We start from the raw sequence: 14,130 nt of genomic DNA on the forward strand, positions 1-14,130 counted from the left end.
TTCTTGCAGATTAATTTAACTGGAATTCATTTATTGATGATGAGTGTTAACCTCTGTCTTACTGAAAAAGAAATCTGCTTAAGTAATATTTTTCCTGCTTATCTATTTCAAAGTTGAACGTTAGCATCTTTTAGGGCTTTAAATGTGAAATTTAAGTATGATGGATAAAATGACTCTAGATTTGTTTCATTTTCATTCAGAACACTGGTGTTTCTTTTTCAGGGAGCAGCCATGTTCTCTTACATTTGTTTGATTAATAAAGGTCAAAAACCCACCCCAACAGCATATAACTTAATTTTTTCCAACAAACTATTGATAACTGCTTAAGAGGGACAGTAACTGATTATCTTGTACATCATGGAAAAATGTTGAACATCAGATATCTCTGGTTTCATTTTAAAGGCCATGAAGGCCCCAGAACTGAAAGAGAAGCTCGAAGAGTCTGAAAAGCTGATAAAAGAACTAACAGTGACTTGGGAAGAGAAGCTGAGGAAAACAGAAGAGATCGCACAGGTAGCTTGATAATTTAGCCCTAAAATATTGGGATTCTTTTTCATTTATTGTCTTTTCTGTGTAGTTTCCTGTCATCTTCAGAAAGTCTTTTTTTTTTTTTTTTTTGGCGGAGTCTCACTCTGTCGCCCAGGCTGGGGTGCAGTGGCATGATCTTGACTCACTGCAGCCTTCACCTCCTGGGCTCAAGGAGTTCACATGCCTTAGCCTCCCGAGTAGCTGGGATTACAGGTACCTACTACCATGCCTGGCTCATTTTTATATTTTTAGTAGAGATGGGGTTTCACCATGTTGGCCAGGCTGGTCTCAAACTCCTGACCTCAGGTGATCTGCCCACCTCAGCCTCCCAAAGTGCTGGGATTACAGGCGTGAGCCACTGTTCCCGGCCTTGGAAGGTCTTCTAAGGGCCCTTTTCTGCTGAACCAGAGATTACAAAGATCACTTTTTTTTTTTTTTTTTTTTGAGACAGGGTCTCCATCTGTCACCCAGGCTGGAGTACAGCAGCTCAATCATAGCTGTTTTGCAGCCTCAACATCCTGGGCTCAAGTGATTCTCCTGCCTCAGCCCCCCAAGTAGCTGGGACCACAGGCACGTGCTACCATGCCCAGCTAATTTTATCTATTTTTTTGTAGAGCTGGGGTCTTATTTTGTTGCCTGGTCTGGTCTCAAACTCCTGAGCTCAACTGGTCTCATACACTCTGGTCTCAGCCTCCCAGAGTGCTGGGGTTACAGGCGTGAGCCACTGTGCCTGGCCCAGCAAAGATCACTTTGAGACACTGACGTCATGTCTTTTTATCAACATACAATTTGGCCCATGTATTTGCTAGACGTGTTAGATAGCACTAAATTTGAACAAGCATGGTTACAGAAAATGTCATTCATATTTCCTGCTCATCACATTTAAGCGAAAGTCTGTTTTGTGAATTTTTTTTTTTTTTTTTTGCAGACAGATCTCACTCTGTCACCCAGGCTGGAGTGCAGTGGCGCAATCTTGGTTCACTGCAACCTCCGCCTCCTGGGTGCAAGCGATTCTTCTGCCTCAGCCTCCCGAGTAACTGTGACTAGAGGCTTGCACCACCACTCCTGGCTAATTATTTTTGTACTTTAGTAGAGACGGGATTTCATTGTGTTGCCCAGGCTGATCTCAAACTCCTGAGCTCAGGCAATCCATCCACCTTGGCCTCCCAAAGTGCTAGGATTACAAGTGTGAGCCACTGTGCCCAACCTTGTTTTGTGATTTTTAGATCACCTGGCAAAGCATGAGGCTACCTGATTTTTATTTTATTTTATTTTATTTTATTTTGTTTTATTTATTTATTGAGATGGAGCCTTGCTTTGTCACCCAGGCTGGAATGCAGTGGCGCAATCTTGGCTCACTGCAACCTCCGCCTCTCAGGTTCAAGCTATTCTCCTGCCTCAGCCTCCCACGTAGCTAGGACTATAGGTGTGTGTTACCACACCTGGCTAATTTTTGTATTTTTTTAGTAGAGACAGATTCGCCACATTGGCCAGGCTGGTCTCGAACTCCTGACCTCAGGGTATCCACCTGCCTTGGCTTCCCAAGAGGCTACCTAATTGACAGAGAATTTGTAACATATAGCATATCATAATTTTTTCAATGTATTTGATTATTTGGGCTTGTTAGGAAATGCTGTATGTTTATATTTTAACTTTTACTTAAGTTAAAATATAAAGGAAGTACTATTTCTCGGGGTTGTGTGCATTATGAATTTCTCTACATTATATATTCACGAACATTTTTAATCTTATTGATCATTTGGAAATATTGGACCATCCCGATCACGTAGCTTAACAGCAGTCACTGGAACCCAGTCCAGCCTTCTGCTGATATGTTTCTTATAGGTATCATTCACACCCACACATACCCCTACTCCTCACTCACTACCCCGCTTAACATTGCTTTATGTTTCTCTGTAGTACTTAACACCACTGGAAATTCTGTGTACCATATTGACTTAACTGTTTTCTTATGGCCTGTCTCCTCCCACCAGAATATAACTTGTCATGAAAGATGGGACTTTATTGGGTTCAGTGCTGTATTCCCAGCCCAAGATCAATACCTACTACATTGTAGACTCTAATAAATATATCTTGAATGAATGAATGAATGAATACAAGGCTTTCCGCAGTAGAGACCCAACCTTCTCTTCCAGCCTCAACTCCCACTGCTTTCCCATATTTGCCAGGGGTTCTTGGCCCCTGAAATCATCTAGTATGTCCTGAACCTTTCATTACTGTGCTTCCGTATGCCCTGCCCCAAGAACACCCTATCCTTATATTTCTGTTGAAATTCTTCTTATTCTTCAAGAACTGTCTCAAATATATTCTCTTTCTCCAGCCTTTCTTGGTCTCTTAACCCATCATGATCTCTCTCCTTGGAAGCCCCTGGCATTTTGTACCCTTCCAATAGCACAACACTCTCTTCTTTTGTGCTCTAGTTATATGGTCTTGTCTCCTCTACTAGACTCTAAGCTCCTTAAGAGCCAAAATGGTGTCTGGTTCATCCTTGGTGCCCCTATCACGCCTGCCACAAGATGTCATGCACTGTAGACTCTCTGTTAATGTGGTTGAGCAGAGCAGCATGTGTAATCCCATTGGCACCGTCCCCAGAAACAGTGACTTACTCTTTCCGTGGATACGTCTTATGAATAGAACAACAAATAGAGTTTCCTTCTTTTGTCTGTTTTTGTGCACAGGAAAGACAACGACAACTTGAAAGCATGGGGATTTCCCTGGAGATGTCTGGTATCAAGGTGGGGGATGACAAATGCTACTTAGTCAATCTGAATGCAGACCCTGCTCTTAACGAACTTCTGGTTTATTATCTAAAGGTAGGAGAACATATAAATACATAGTTGCAATCAAGATTCATTCGTATATAGTTCCTAGTTGAATCTGGAAGCCTGTCTCTGTGATGTTGCTTTTTGTATCCAGCTTAGCCCTCAATAAAACTAAGACGGATAGTGCCCTCAGATCCCCACTAAGAAGGAAAAACAGCGATTTTGTATCATCTGGGGCTATGCAGTTGGGGCTGATCTCCTGTGAGTCCAGTCTCAGAGGGGCACAAGTGGACAACAGTAGGTATGAAGGTGATGCCTCGCTATATGAGAAGGCTCTAGGTGTGAGATGGTGAGGATTCTGGGGAATATCTGTGTTCTTCCACAAAGCTCCCGAGAAGCTCTAGAGGTTCTTAGTTATGCTTCTGAGTAATTCCAAGGAGATCTCAAGATCAACACAAGCCTAAAGCAGACCCTCGTCCTAGATTAAATAGACAACAGTGTTGTTCTAGTTCTATCCCTTGTAAACCTATATCCTCAGGAAATAACTTTTGGTCCCATAATCACCCTTCAAGTGTAGAGGTGGGATGGGGCCGCCCTGTTGCCACTGTGGTTGCGGGATATGCTATGTTGGATAGCTTACTGTAGCAGTTCTCAAATTTTCTGACTTCAGAACCCATTTACACTCTTAAAAACTATCAAGGACTCCAAAGAACTTTCGTGTATCTGGGTTATATCTGTGTTTACTGTTTTGGATGCTAAGACTGAGAACATTTTAAACTTCAAACATAAAGGTACAACCCTTAGCCTTCAGGGCTATAACATCATTACATGTCTCATAGACTCTGGAAAACCCCACCAATTCACGCGTGATAAAATGAGAGAGCAAAGGCAAACAACATGTTCATGTTTCTATTAAAGTCGTTTTGACCTCATATACCTCCTGAAAGGTTCTCAGAGACCCCAGGGGTTCTCAGGTCACATTTTTAGAACTGCTTGCTTACTCTACAAAGTGAGAAATAAGATATCTGATTGACATGGATTTAGGACACCACGACTGACATAAGGCATTCAGCCAACCATCAGGGCATTTTTAATCTCACACATACACTTTCTGAGTTACAGAAACAAACTTTCAAGGACTGGGGACCTGGGGACTTGAAGGCAGCTTGTATATGCAGTTCACACACCTAAAGCTCTAAATGCAGAGGTATTGCCCGCTTGTGAACAATGAGGCACCTTGTTAAGGATTCTGATCTGCCTAGTAAATATATGAAATGCAATGGAGAATAAGCCAAAATTGAAGCAAGGAGCCTCAGTCTTCTATGATCCTTTCCCTTCTACTTTCCTAGAGACTAAATATGGTACAGATAGCCCCTGAGTTATTGAGAGTCCCCCAACAAACTTAAGATTTGTTCATTTAGACAATGAGTAGGGGTAAGGAATTGTCTCTGAAATCTTAATTTTGAAAGACCAATCCTTATACTTTCTCTGTCAAATAGGGAAGTATTATTGTAGTTATTAAACTATTTTAAGAGCAATAGTAAAAAAAAAAAAAAAAAGGGACAAGCAGTGACTGAATCACCAATAGTCACAGTCCTCATATGTCTGCGGTTCGAGTACTTAAAAAATCACATGAGGCCAGGTGTGGTGTATTTACTGTATTGGATGCTGTCAATATCAATCAGATGTCCTGTTTCTCACTTTGCAGTGTAAGCAAGCGGTTCTAAAAGTGTGATCTGGGGTCTCTGAGAACCTTTCAGGAGGCCTATGAGGTCAAAACTACTTTAATAGAAACGTGAACATGTCATTTGCCTTTGCTGTCTCATTTTATCACGCATGTATTGGTGAATGGAGTTTTCCGGAGTCTGTGAGACATGTAATGATATCATAGCCCTGAGGACTAAGGGTTTATGTTTATGTTTGTAGTTTAAAATGTTGTCAGTCTCACGCCAGTAATCCCAGAACTTTGGGAGGCCAAGGTGGGAGGATCACTTGAGGCCAGGAGTTCAAGACCAGGCTGGCAAACGTGGTAAGACCCCTGTCTGTACTAAAAATAAAAATTAGCCGGACATGGTGGCACATACCTGTAATCCCAGCTACTCGGGAGGCCGAGGCAAGAGAATCGCTTGAACCCAGGAGGTGGAGGTTGCAGTGAGCTGAGATCGTACCACTGCTCTCCAGCCTGGGTGACAGAGTGAGACAGCATGTCAAAAAAAAACCCACAAGTTTGTACATGGTGTGACCCACAGGCAGCCATGCTCTATGTCATATCAGTATTAGAAATCCAACATTTTTAGCATTTTCAAAGTTGGATATTTTAAAATATGACTCTCAATGAAACTGCTTTTTAATGGTTCTTAAATTTATGTAACTGTTTTCAAAACACTTTCACTGTTAACTCAGATGATCCTAAAAGAAATGTAAGTAGGTGAAATGGATAATATTATCCTGGTTTTGCCAACAAAGAAATTGAGGCTCAGAGAGTGAAATGGCTTGCCCGTGGTCAAGTCAAAACTGAAACTCAAAGTATTCTACTGTCAAGTCCAATTTCCTGTGTTAAAAACAACAACTAATCATTGTCAATTGGGGATTTTTTTTTGGTAGTGTTTAAACATTTTTTAATTTGGTGTATTAAGGGTAAGCTTTTTACTTTTAATGCTTAAGATATTTAACATCTCTGGCAGGATTCGTTTAATATTTTTGTGCATATGTTGATGAGTTATTCAAACTGACTGTGATAAATTTTTGTTGAGTTACTCATAAGTGTGAGTTTTTCTTTCTTTAATAATCTTTTACTAGGATCACACCAGGGTGGGTGCAGATACCTCTCAAGATATCCAGCTTTTTGGCATAGGAATTCAGCCTGAGCACTGTGAGATTGACATTGCATCTGATGGAGATGTCACTCTTACTCCAAAAGAAAATGCAAGGTAAGAAAAGTAAATGGCGACTTCACGTGTCTTGTGTGCCTTATTTTCAGAAGGAGAAGGCTGCCTCTTTCTGTTTGCTTTCAGCTATATTAAAGTTAAGGATACACTGGGTCCTCCAGGGGTCCTGGCCTTCTGATTGTAGCGAGTGATTACTGTGAAGGAGTGACTATTTTTGTATGGGAGTTCTAGTTCCACTTATTCCATAACTCTGAGCTTTAGAACCCTGTAAAGATCAGGAGTCCAATAATGAGAGTAAGTGAAAAGAGTAACTTACTGGAAAAGTAAAACTCAAAATGACACTTCTTTTCTTTCATCAAACTTTACCTGACAGTCCTTTGGCAAATTAACCTTCAATTAACTATTTAGTTATCTCGTCCACCTCCAATGTTTTGTTTTGTTTTTAAATACCAGAAAATTGGCTAGGCGGGGTAACTCACACCTGTAATCCCGGCACTTTCAGAGGCTGAGGCAGGAGTATTGCTTGAGCCCAGGAGTTCAAGACCAACCTGGGCATTATAGTGAGACACCATTGCTACAGAAAATAAATAAAAAAATTGGCCGAGCATGGTGTTCGATTCCCGTAGTCCCAGCTACTTACAAGGCTGAGGTGGGAGGATCACTCAAGCTCAGGAGGTCGAGGCTACAGTGAGCCATGGTCATGGCACTACACTCTAGCCTAGCCTAGGTTACAGATCGAGACCCTGTCTCAAAAAAAAAGTAGAGAGAATAATAAAAAATGTAGAGAGAATAATATAATGAAACCCCATGGACCCATCCTCCAGTTTTAAAAATGAGCACCTCATAGACGATTTTGTTATTTATATGCCTTCCATATCTCCTCCCCCTTCCTAAAGCAGGCCAGGAACAGTGGCTCACACCTGTAATCTCAGCACTTTGGGAGGCCGAGGTGGGCATGTTGCCTGAGTCCAGGAGTTCAAGATCAGCCTAAGCAACATGGCAAAACCCCCTACTCTACAAGAAATACAAAAAATTAACTGGTGTAGTGGTACACACCTGTAGTCTCTGCTACTCGGGAGGCTGAGGTGGGAGGATCACTTGAGCCCAGGAGGTTGAGGCTGTAGTGAGTCATAATTGCGCCATTGCACTCCATCCTGGACAACCAGAGTAAGACCGTGCCTCAAAAAGAAAGCAGAATTATTTATTATTTATTTATTTATTTATTTCGAGACAGAGTCTCACTCTGTTGCCCAGGCTGGAGTGCAGTGGCAAGATCTTGGCTTACTGCAACCTCCGCCTTCCGGGTTCAAGCAAACCTCCTACCTCAGCCTTCCAAGTAGTTGGGATTACAGGTGCCCACCACCACGCCCAGAAAAAAAAATTATTTTAAAGTAGATTCCAGATTTTATAACATTGTATCCGTAAATATCTCAGTATATGTCTCTAAAAGATGAAGATTCTTATAGTTTCAATATCATCATACCTAAAATAATTAATAATATTTCCTTATTAATCATCATATAGCCAGTCAGTGCTGAGATTTCCCCAGTTCTTTCATCAGTGTTCTTTTTCAGATGTTTCTGGAAATTAAGATCCAGATAAGATCCTACCATTGTTTTATAGTATTCCTCTTAGATCTCTTTTAACAAATGGGTTTCTTCTTCCTCTCTTCTCTCTGTGTGTGTGTCTGTTTATCCCTGTCTCTCTCTGCCTTTCTTCTTCCTTGCATTTTATTTGTTGAAGTCACCTCATTGTTGATCCTAGAGGTTCCCACAGTCAGGATTTTGCTCACTGCATCCCATGGCATAATTTCACATCCTCCATTGTTCTCTGTATTTCCTAAATTGGCATTTAAATGTGGAAGCTTGATCAGGTTCAGCTCAAATTTTGATAAGAATAGCCATGGGTGGTGCTTTCTGTCTCCATCAGGAGTGCATCATGTCAGGTTGTCATTCTCTGAGGGGTGTTGGCGGCCCTTGGTCCTCATGGCTTAGATCATGTGTTTTCATAGTGGTTACACATTCTGCTCTTCCTTCTTTAAGCATTAGTTGGAATGCATTTATTCAGAGAAAGCTCCCCTAGTTATCTCTTTGGCTACCAGGGCAGGGTCTTGTGCTCCTTCCCATTCACCTGGTATTTTCCCTCGTGTTCTCCCAGGTCCTGTGTGAACGGCACCCTTGTGTGCAGTCCCACCCAGCTGTGGCATGGTGACCGAATCCTATGGGGAAATAATCACTTTTTTAGGTAACATCTTTGTGTTCTGTAATATATTATCGTATACGTTTTTTCTGTTATCTATTTAAGTGTAAAGCAAGTTGATTTTCTCTAATGGTGAAAAACCCCACAGAATAAACTTACCTAAGAGGAAACGTCGAGATTGGTTGAAAGACTTTGAAAAAGAAAGTCCGCCGGAGCATGACCTGGATGCAGCCAGTGAGGCTTCCTCTGAACCAGACTATAACTATGAATTTGCACAGATGGAAGTTATCATGAAAACTCTGAATAGTAATGGTAAGACCCTCACGCTGTATTCCAGCGCCTTGGACATTTCCTCACCTCACACCACCGAGTGAGGGATAAGCATGCATCAAGTGTCATTCCGCATTCCACATTTTAAACACATAAAACTGCTCATTTCTTTAAAAGGCCATCAGTGAATAACTAATGACAAGATATGGGGGAGATGGTCTTCTCCCTCAGTTACAACCAGGATATGGATGGTCCTGTTATTGAGACCTCTTATTCCCAAGACAATTATGGTAACATTTCCACGGGCCTGCAATACTGAATGATTTTGACAGAATTCCTTACCAAATTTCTCATCATTGAGCCTGTCATATCTGAATCCTTGAGAATGTAAAAACCCCCAAGAGAATATAAATTCAGGAATTTCATTCTAATATAATCTAATGGAAAGATAATCTAATCTAATGGAAAGATAATCTAATGGAAAGATAAAAGTCACAGCATTTTAGTATAAACTCAACTGGAAATTGTACCCCAAAGATACTTATTTAATAAGCCCAGATCACTTTTACAAAAATGATAGTGAAAATGAAATGCTTTATAGTCTCTTTGTTTGACTTATACTCCAAGTTTCACGTCTAAAAGTCTGTGTTCCTTCACCTTTTCTTTCTTCTTCTCTGCCTATACACACCTGCCTGCATTAAATAAAATAGACACCAAATTCTTTCCTTTTTTGCTGTTTTATAAATGTACTTTTTCTTATCCCATCACTCAGTCTCTTAATTACTAGACTTGATGACTGGGACTTAGAAACCAGACAGCAGTTTTCTCCTGTTACCAACCAGAAGATGACATTTCTGGGACTAGAACGATTTTATGAGGATAAAACTGAGGCTGTTTAGGGGCACCTGAGAAAGGTAGTTTGTAGGCTCAGTCCAACCTCCCCTTCCCATTCATCTGATTTGGGGCACCTGAGGTTCCCTAACTTGAACCAGGGTGGACCTTCAGGGTCCTGACGGCCACAGGCCGCCTCTACCTGACAGGGGGCTTGAAGAGCATTTTGTTTTTGAGAGTTGAGCTCTTCCCTTAAACAGTGGCTTTCTCACTTTACTCTTTGAGCCTATCTGGGAAGAATTTGAGCATAGAGAATTTTGGCATATGTGCTGCCAAGGCAAGCACATGGTGAGAGAATTATCAGTCAGATCTCTGGCATATCAAATTGGGGATTCTGTTGCAGGAATAAAGTTTTTGGCCTTTTCATTGATTTCTGATTATGAAGTTTTTGCCTAGGGAGCCTCTTTTTTTTAATTATAAAAATGAAATAAAGGGTTGGGCATGGTGACACATCTGTAATCTCAGCACTTTGGGAGGCCGAGGTGGGTGGATCACCTGAGGTCAGGAGTTCGAGACGAGCCTGACCAACATGGCAAAACCTAGTATCTACAGAAAATACAAAAGTTAGCCAGGCATAGTGGCACATGGCTGTAATCACAGCTACTGGGAAGGCTGAGGCAGGAGAATCGCTTGAACCAAGGAGGCAGAGGTTGAGCCAAGATCGCATCACTGCACTCCAGCCTGGGTGACAAAATGAGACTCCTTATCAAAAAAAAAAAAAATTATATATATATACACACACACACACACATATATATATATATATATATATATAAATATATATAAATTAAAGGCCAGGCATGGTGGCTCACATCTGTAATCCCAGCACTTTAAGAGGCCAAGACGGGCAGATCGCTTGAGGCCAGGACTTGAAGACCAGCCTGGGCAACATAGTGAAACCCCATCTCAACTAAAAATACAGAAATTTGCCAGGCATAGTGGTGCGCACCTGTAATCCCAGCACTTTGGGAGGCTGAGGCAGGCAGATTACTTGAGGCCAGGAGTTCGAGACCAGCCTGGCTAACATGGAGAAACCCCGTCTCTACTAAAAACACAAAAATTAGCCAGGCATGGTGGTGCATGCCTGAAATCCTAGCTACTCGGGAGGCTGAAGCACGAGAACCACTTGAACCTGAGAGGCGGAGGTTGCAGTGAGCTGAGTTCACACCACTATACTCCAGCCTGAGCAACAAAGCAAGAGTCTGTTTCAAAAAAAGAAAGGAAAGGAAGGAAAAAGGGAGGGAGGGAGGAAGGAGGCAGGGGTGGGAGTGGAGAGAGAGAGAGACAGAGAAAAAGCCAGACTGTGAAAAACAAGTGTAATGTATTTATATAAAGAGTATAGAGGCCAGGCACGGTGGCTCTTGCCTATAATCCCAGCACTTTGGGAGGTTGAGGCAAGTGGCTTACCTGAGGTCAGGAGTTCAAGACCAGCCTGGCCAACATGGTGAAACCCGTCTCTACTAAAAATACAAAAAAAAGATTAAAAAAAAAAAAAAATTAGCCAGGCATGGTGGCAGGTGCCCATAATCCTAGCTATCCAGGAGGCTGTGGCAGGAGAATCGCTTGAACCTGGGAGGCAGAGGTTGCAGCAAACCGAGATCGCACCATTGCACTCCAGCCTGGGCAACAAGAGCAAAACTGTCTGCCAAGGGAAATGAAAAAAAGGATAGAACCACAAAGAAAAAAGTGGGAAATAAACAACTTTATGAGAAAAGTTTGGCAGTTTCTGTCTTTAAGCAGAGTCGAGTGTTAAGATTAGCCACTGGGGCTTTGGGCCCTGCAGTGCAGGGTGGACCATAGCTAGAAATCAAGCTTCATTCCACGCTGCCACTTCCCTACCAATTGGGAGGAATCCCAAAGACATTCCAAAGTGATATTGAGACGTCAGAATCACATTAATGGGTCATGTGACTACCTGCCTGAGCGACAAGCCTCCTGTGAGTGATCTTTTGGACGCCTGAGTGAACACAGAGTGTCCAGGAGGATGTAGGATGTAGACTCTAAACTCCAGGTGGAAGAACTCCCATTGGAGAGAGCTCATGGCTTCAGCTAACATTACAGAATCTAGACATCTCTAGTCGCTAACTGCAGAGTTTACAGGTGGTATTGGTTTCACCATTTAGCCATCCCAGATCATAGGTTTCTTATTTTAATCAATTACTACTTTCTTATGTATAAATTAACTCCTTCAATAACCAATGAGTATTTAGAAAGCATTTGTTAATTCCTCTAATCCTCTCAGCCAAACCAGTTAGAGTCATCAGTGGCCTGGTGCACAGTGTTAATGTGAGTTATTCTTTTGTATCCCACATCAGGCCTTGCTCTCCAGTGTTGATTTTGTCCATGTAGAAGTTATATTTATGGCCGGGCGCAGTGGCTCATGCTTATAATCCTAGCACTTTGGGAGGCTGAAGTGGATAGATCACTTGAGGTCAGGAGTTCGAGACCAGCCTAGCCAACATGGTGAATCCCAGTCTGTCTTAAAAATACAAAAATTTAGCCAGGCGTGGTGATGCGTGCCTGTAGTCTCAGCTATTCAGGAGGCTGAGACAGGAACATCACTTGAACCTGGGAGGTGGAGGCCGCAGTTAGAGGTGAGATTGCGCCATTGCACTTCAGCCTGGGTGACAGAGCAAGACTTCATCTCAAAAAAAAAAAAAAAAAGGAAGTCATGTTTCCCCCTACCCCATCCTTTACCCAGTTCCAGTGGAGCTTCCCTTTGGGGGCATACACACAGTCTCTGATGCAAGTGCTGCCGTGCTGGCAGCTGGACGGTGTTCACTGTGATTCTCCTCTACTGCTAGGTGGCTTCCCGATAATAAGCCTGTCTGCCTGGTGGTCATCCCCTTGGTGGTCTTATTTGAAGATCCTCTTCCCTCTCATGTGGTTTCAGACGAAGGTCCTCCACAAACACTGGGAGAAAGGTTTTTAACTGAGTGGCATTGGCATGAGGGAGCTTGGCTGGTTTTTAGCAGTGCTGCTGATTGATACTCATGCTCCATGCTTTGGCAAAAATCTAACTAACATGATTGGGAAGAAGCTGGAGTTTTCTGGCTGATGAAGGTGCCCTGTATTCTTCATTGAGGAATATTCCTTTTCAGTTATGAACACCCCACCTCAACACATAGATACACACACACCATGTCCCCATTTCATTTGCCGCCCAGATTTTGGTTCAACTCTAACAGCAGCTGTTCTTCTCTATGCTTGCAACAGCACTGAAAAGTATTATTGGTGTTATTACTCCTGTTATTGATGGCTTTATTGCTGTTGACAGCAAAGCAATTCAGGTCAGTAATACTTGCAGATATATATTCACCGACATTATCCCAGTAATAGGTAAGAATAATGTATTTTTTAGTTTCTAGAGTAAATACTGATCTAAAACCCAATTCATTTGAATTAAAAGTAAAAAGAAACCTAGTATTTGTGGACAATAATGCCTTCTTCACAAGGGTTTGAAATTGGAATCAGACAAAATAAGAACCATCTCTTTTTTCAATGTCAATGGCAGCTCTAAAGAAAGAGCAACTGTGCCAAGCGCAATGGCTCTCTCCTGTAATCCCAGCACTTTGGGAAGCCAACGTGGGAGGATTGCTTGAGGCCAGGAGTTCAAGACCAGCCTGGGCAACATAGTGAGACTTCATCTCTATAAAACATTTAAAAAAATAAAGAACAATTAAGGGACTGACAAAGGGTCATACATAGTGCCAGTTTGTTCCATCTGGGATCAGATAGTTCTTTTTTTCTCCAAAGATCTATTTCCCCTCAGTTCAGTTTTTTAGACATTTTGGTGTGGATTAATTCTAATTCTGTTTCTCATATAAATACCCTGCTACCGGCACTACTACCACTGCCGTTTTCTCCTTTCCATCCTTGGGATGATGGGTCGGTTTGAGCTCATTGCATAGTTACCTACTAAGTAAAGAAAAAACTAATGAGGACGAGAAAGTGCTATGCCCAAACTAAATGTGGTCCTTTCTTTTTTCCTAAAATACTTACCTCTTCGAGATCTTGGCTTTGGGCACTTGGCTCAGTATTTAAAACAGTTTGTTCAAGAGAAGGAGAGTGATCGGAAAAATAAACCTGTGGACAATCTCTCGATATTTGGTTGGTATTTTGAGAAAGGGCCAAATAATCTTTGGTTTCTGTCCTGGGCCACAGCATAGAATCAGATCAACGTGCTGATCTGGATGGTCCGTTTTAAAATATACTGCTTGTAGGAGTAAAGACTTGAAACTGGTTAATTGATCTGAAAAGAAAATGTCATCAAACATGTCCGTGAGAAAGGTGTTTCCAGACTACTGTTAGGGATCAGAGGCGAAACAAAAACCCAACCCCTAGACCTCCACCATAGACCTCTCTCTTCTGTATTTGCACTTCGATCTGTGGCCACTCATCACTCCCGGTGAGTAGTGGTAGTGCTGCGTCATGACAGCTGCTGGTGCAGTTTTAAACAGCCTCACTCACGTGGCCTGTGTCAGCATGGAACCTTGGGGTGAGATCCCCTCTGCCTCAGTCATTTGGGATCATGTGTGTTTCTGCACTACTGACTAACAATGGAAATGTGG

At 42.1% G+C, this 14,130-nt stretch overlaps 1 protein-coding gene across 16 annotated transcripts in view; it reads left to right on the forward strand.

Annotated features, from left to right (window-relative positions):
• KIF13A (kinesin family member 13A) overlaps window positions 1-14,130 on the forward strand; it is a 230,435-nt gene that overhangs the window by 154,815 nt on the left and 61,490 nt on the right. For 10 of the 16 annotated variants that reach the window (XM_005553953.4, XM_065544379.1, XM_005553957.4 and 7 more), the window contains exons 12-17: window positions 403-513; window positions 3,228-3,362; window positions 6,111-6,241; window positions 8,357-8,443; window positions 8,547-8,710; window positions 12,364-12,483. In XM_005553953.4, the coding sequence (XP_005554010.3) occupies window positions 403-513; window positions 3,228-3,362; window positions 6,111-6,241; window positions 8,357-8,443; window positions 8,547-8,710; window positions 12,364-12,483 (748 nt within the window). The remainder of the gene's footprint in view (window positions 1-402; window positions 514-3,227; window positions 3,363-6,110; window positions 6,242-8,356; window positions 8,444-8,546; window positions 8,711-12,363; window positions 12,484-14,130) is intronic. The other 6 variants (XM_074038817.1, XM_015449871.4, XM_015449866.4 and 3 more) reach the window with 1 other exon arrangement.

This window comes from Macaca fascicularis, chromosome 4 (genome assembly GCF_037993035.2).
Source record: "Macaca fascicularis isolate 582-1 chromosome 4, T2T-MFA8v1.1".
NCBI lineage: Eukaryota > Metazoa > Chordata > Mammalia > Primates > Cercopithecidae > Macaca > Macaca fascicularis.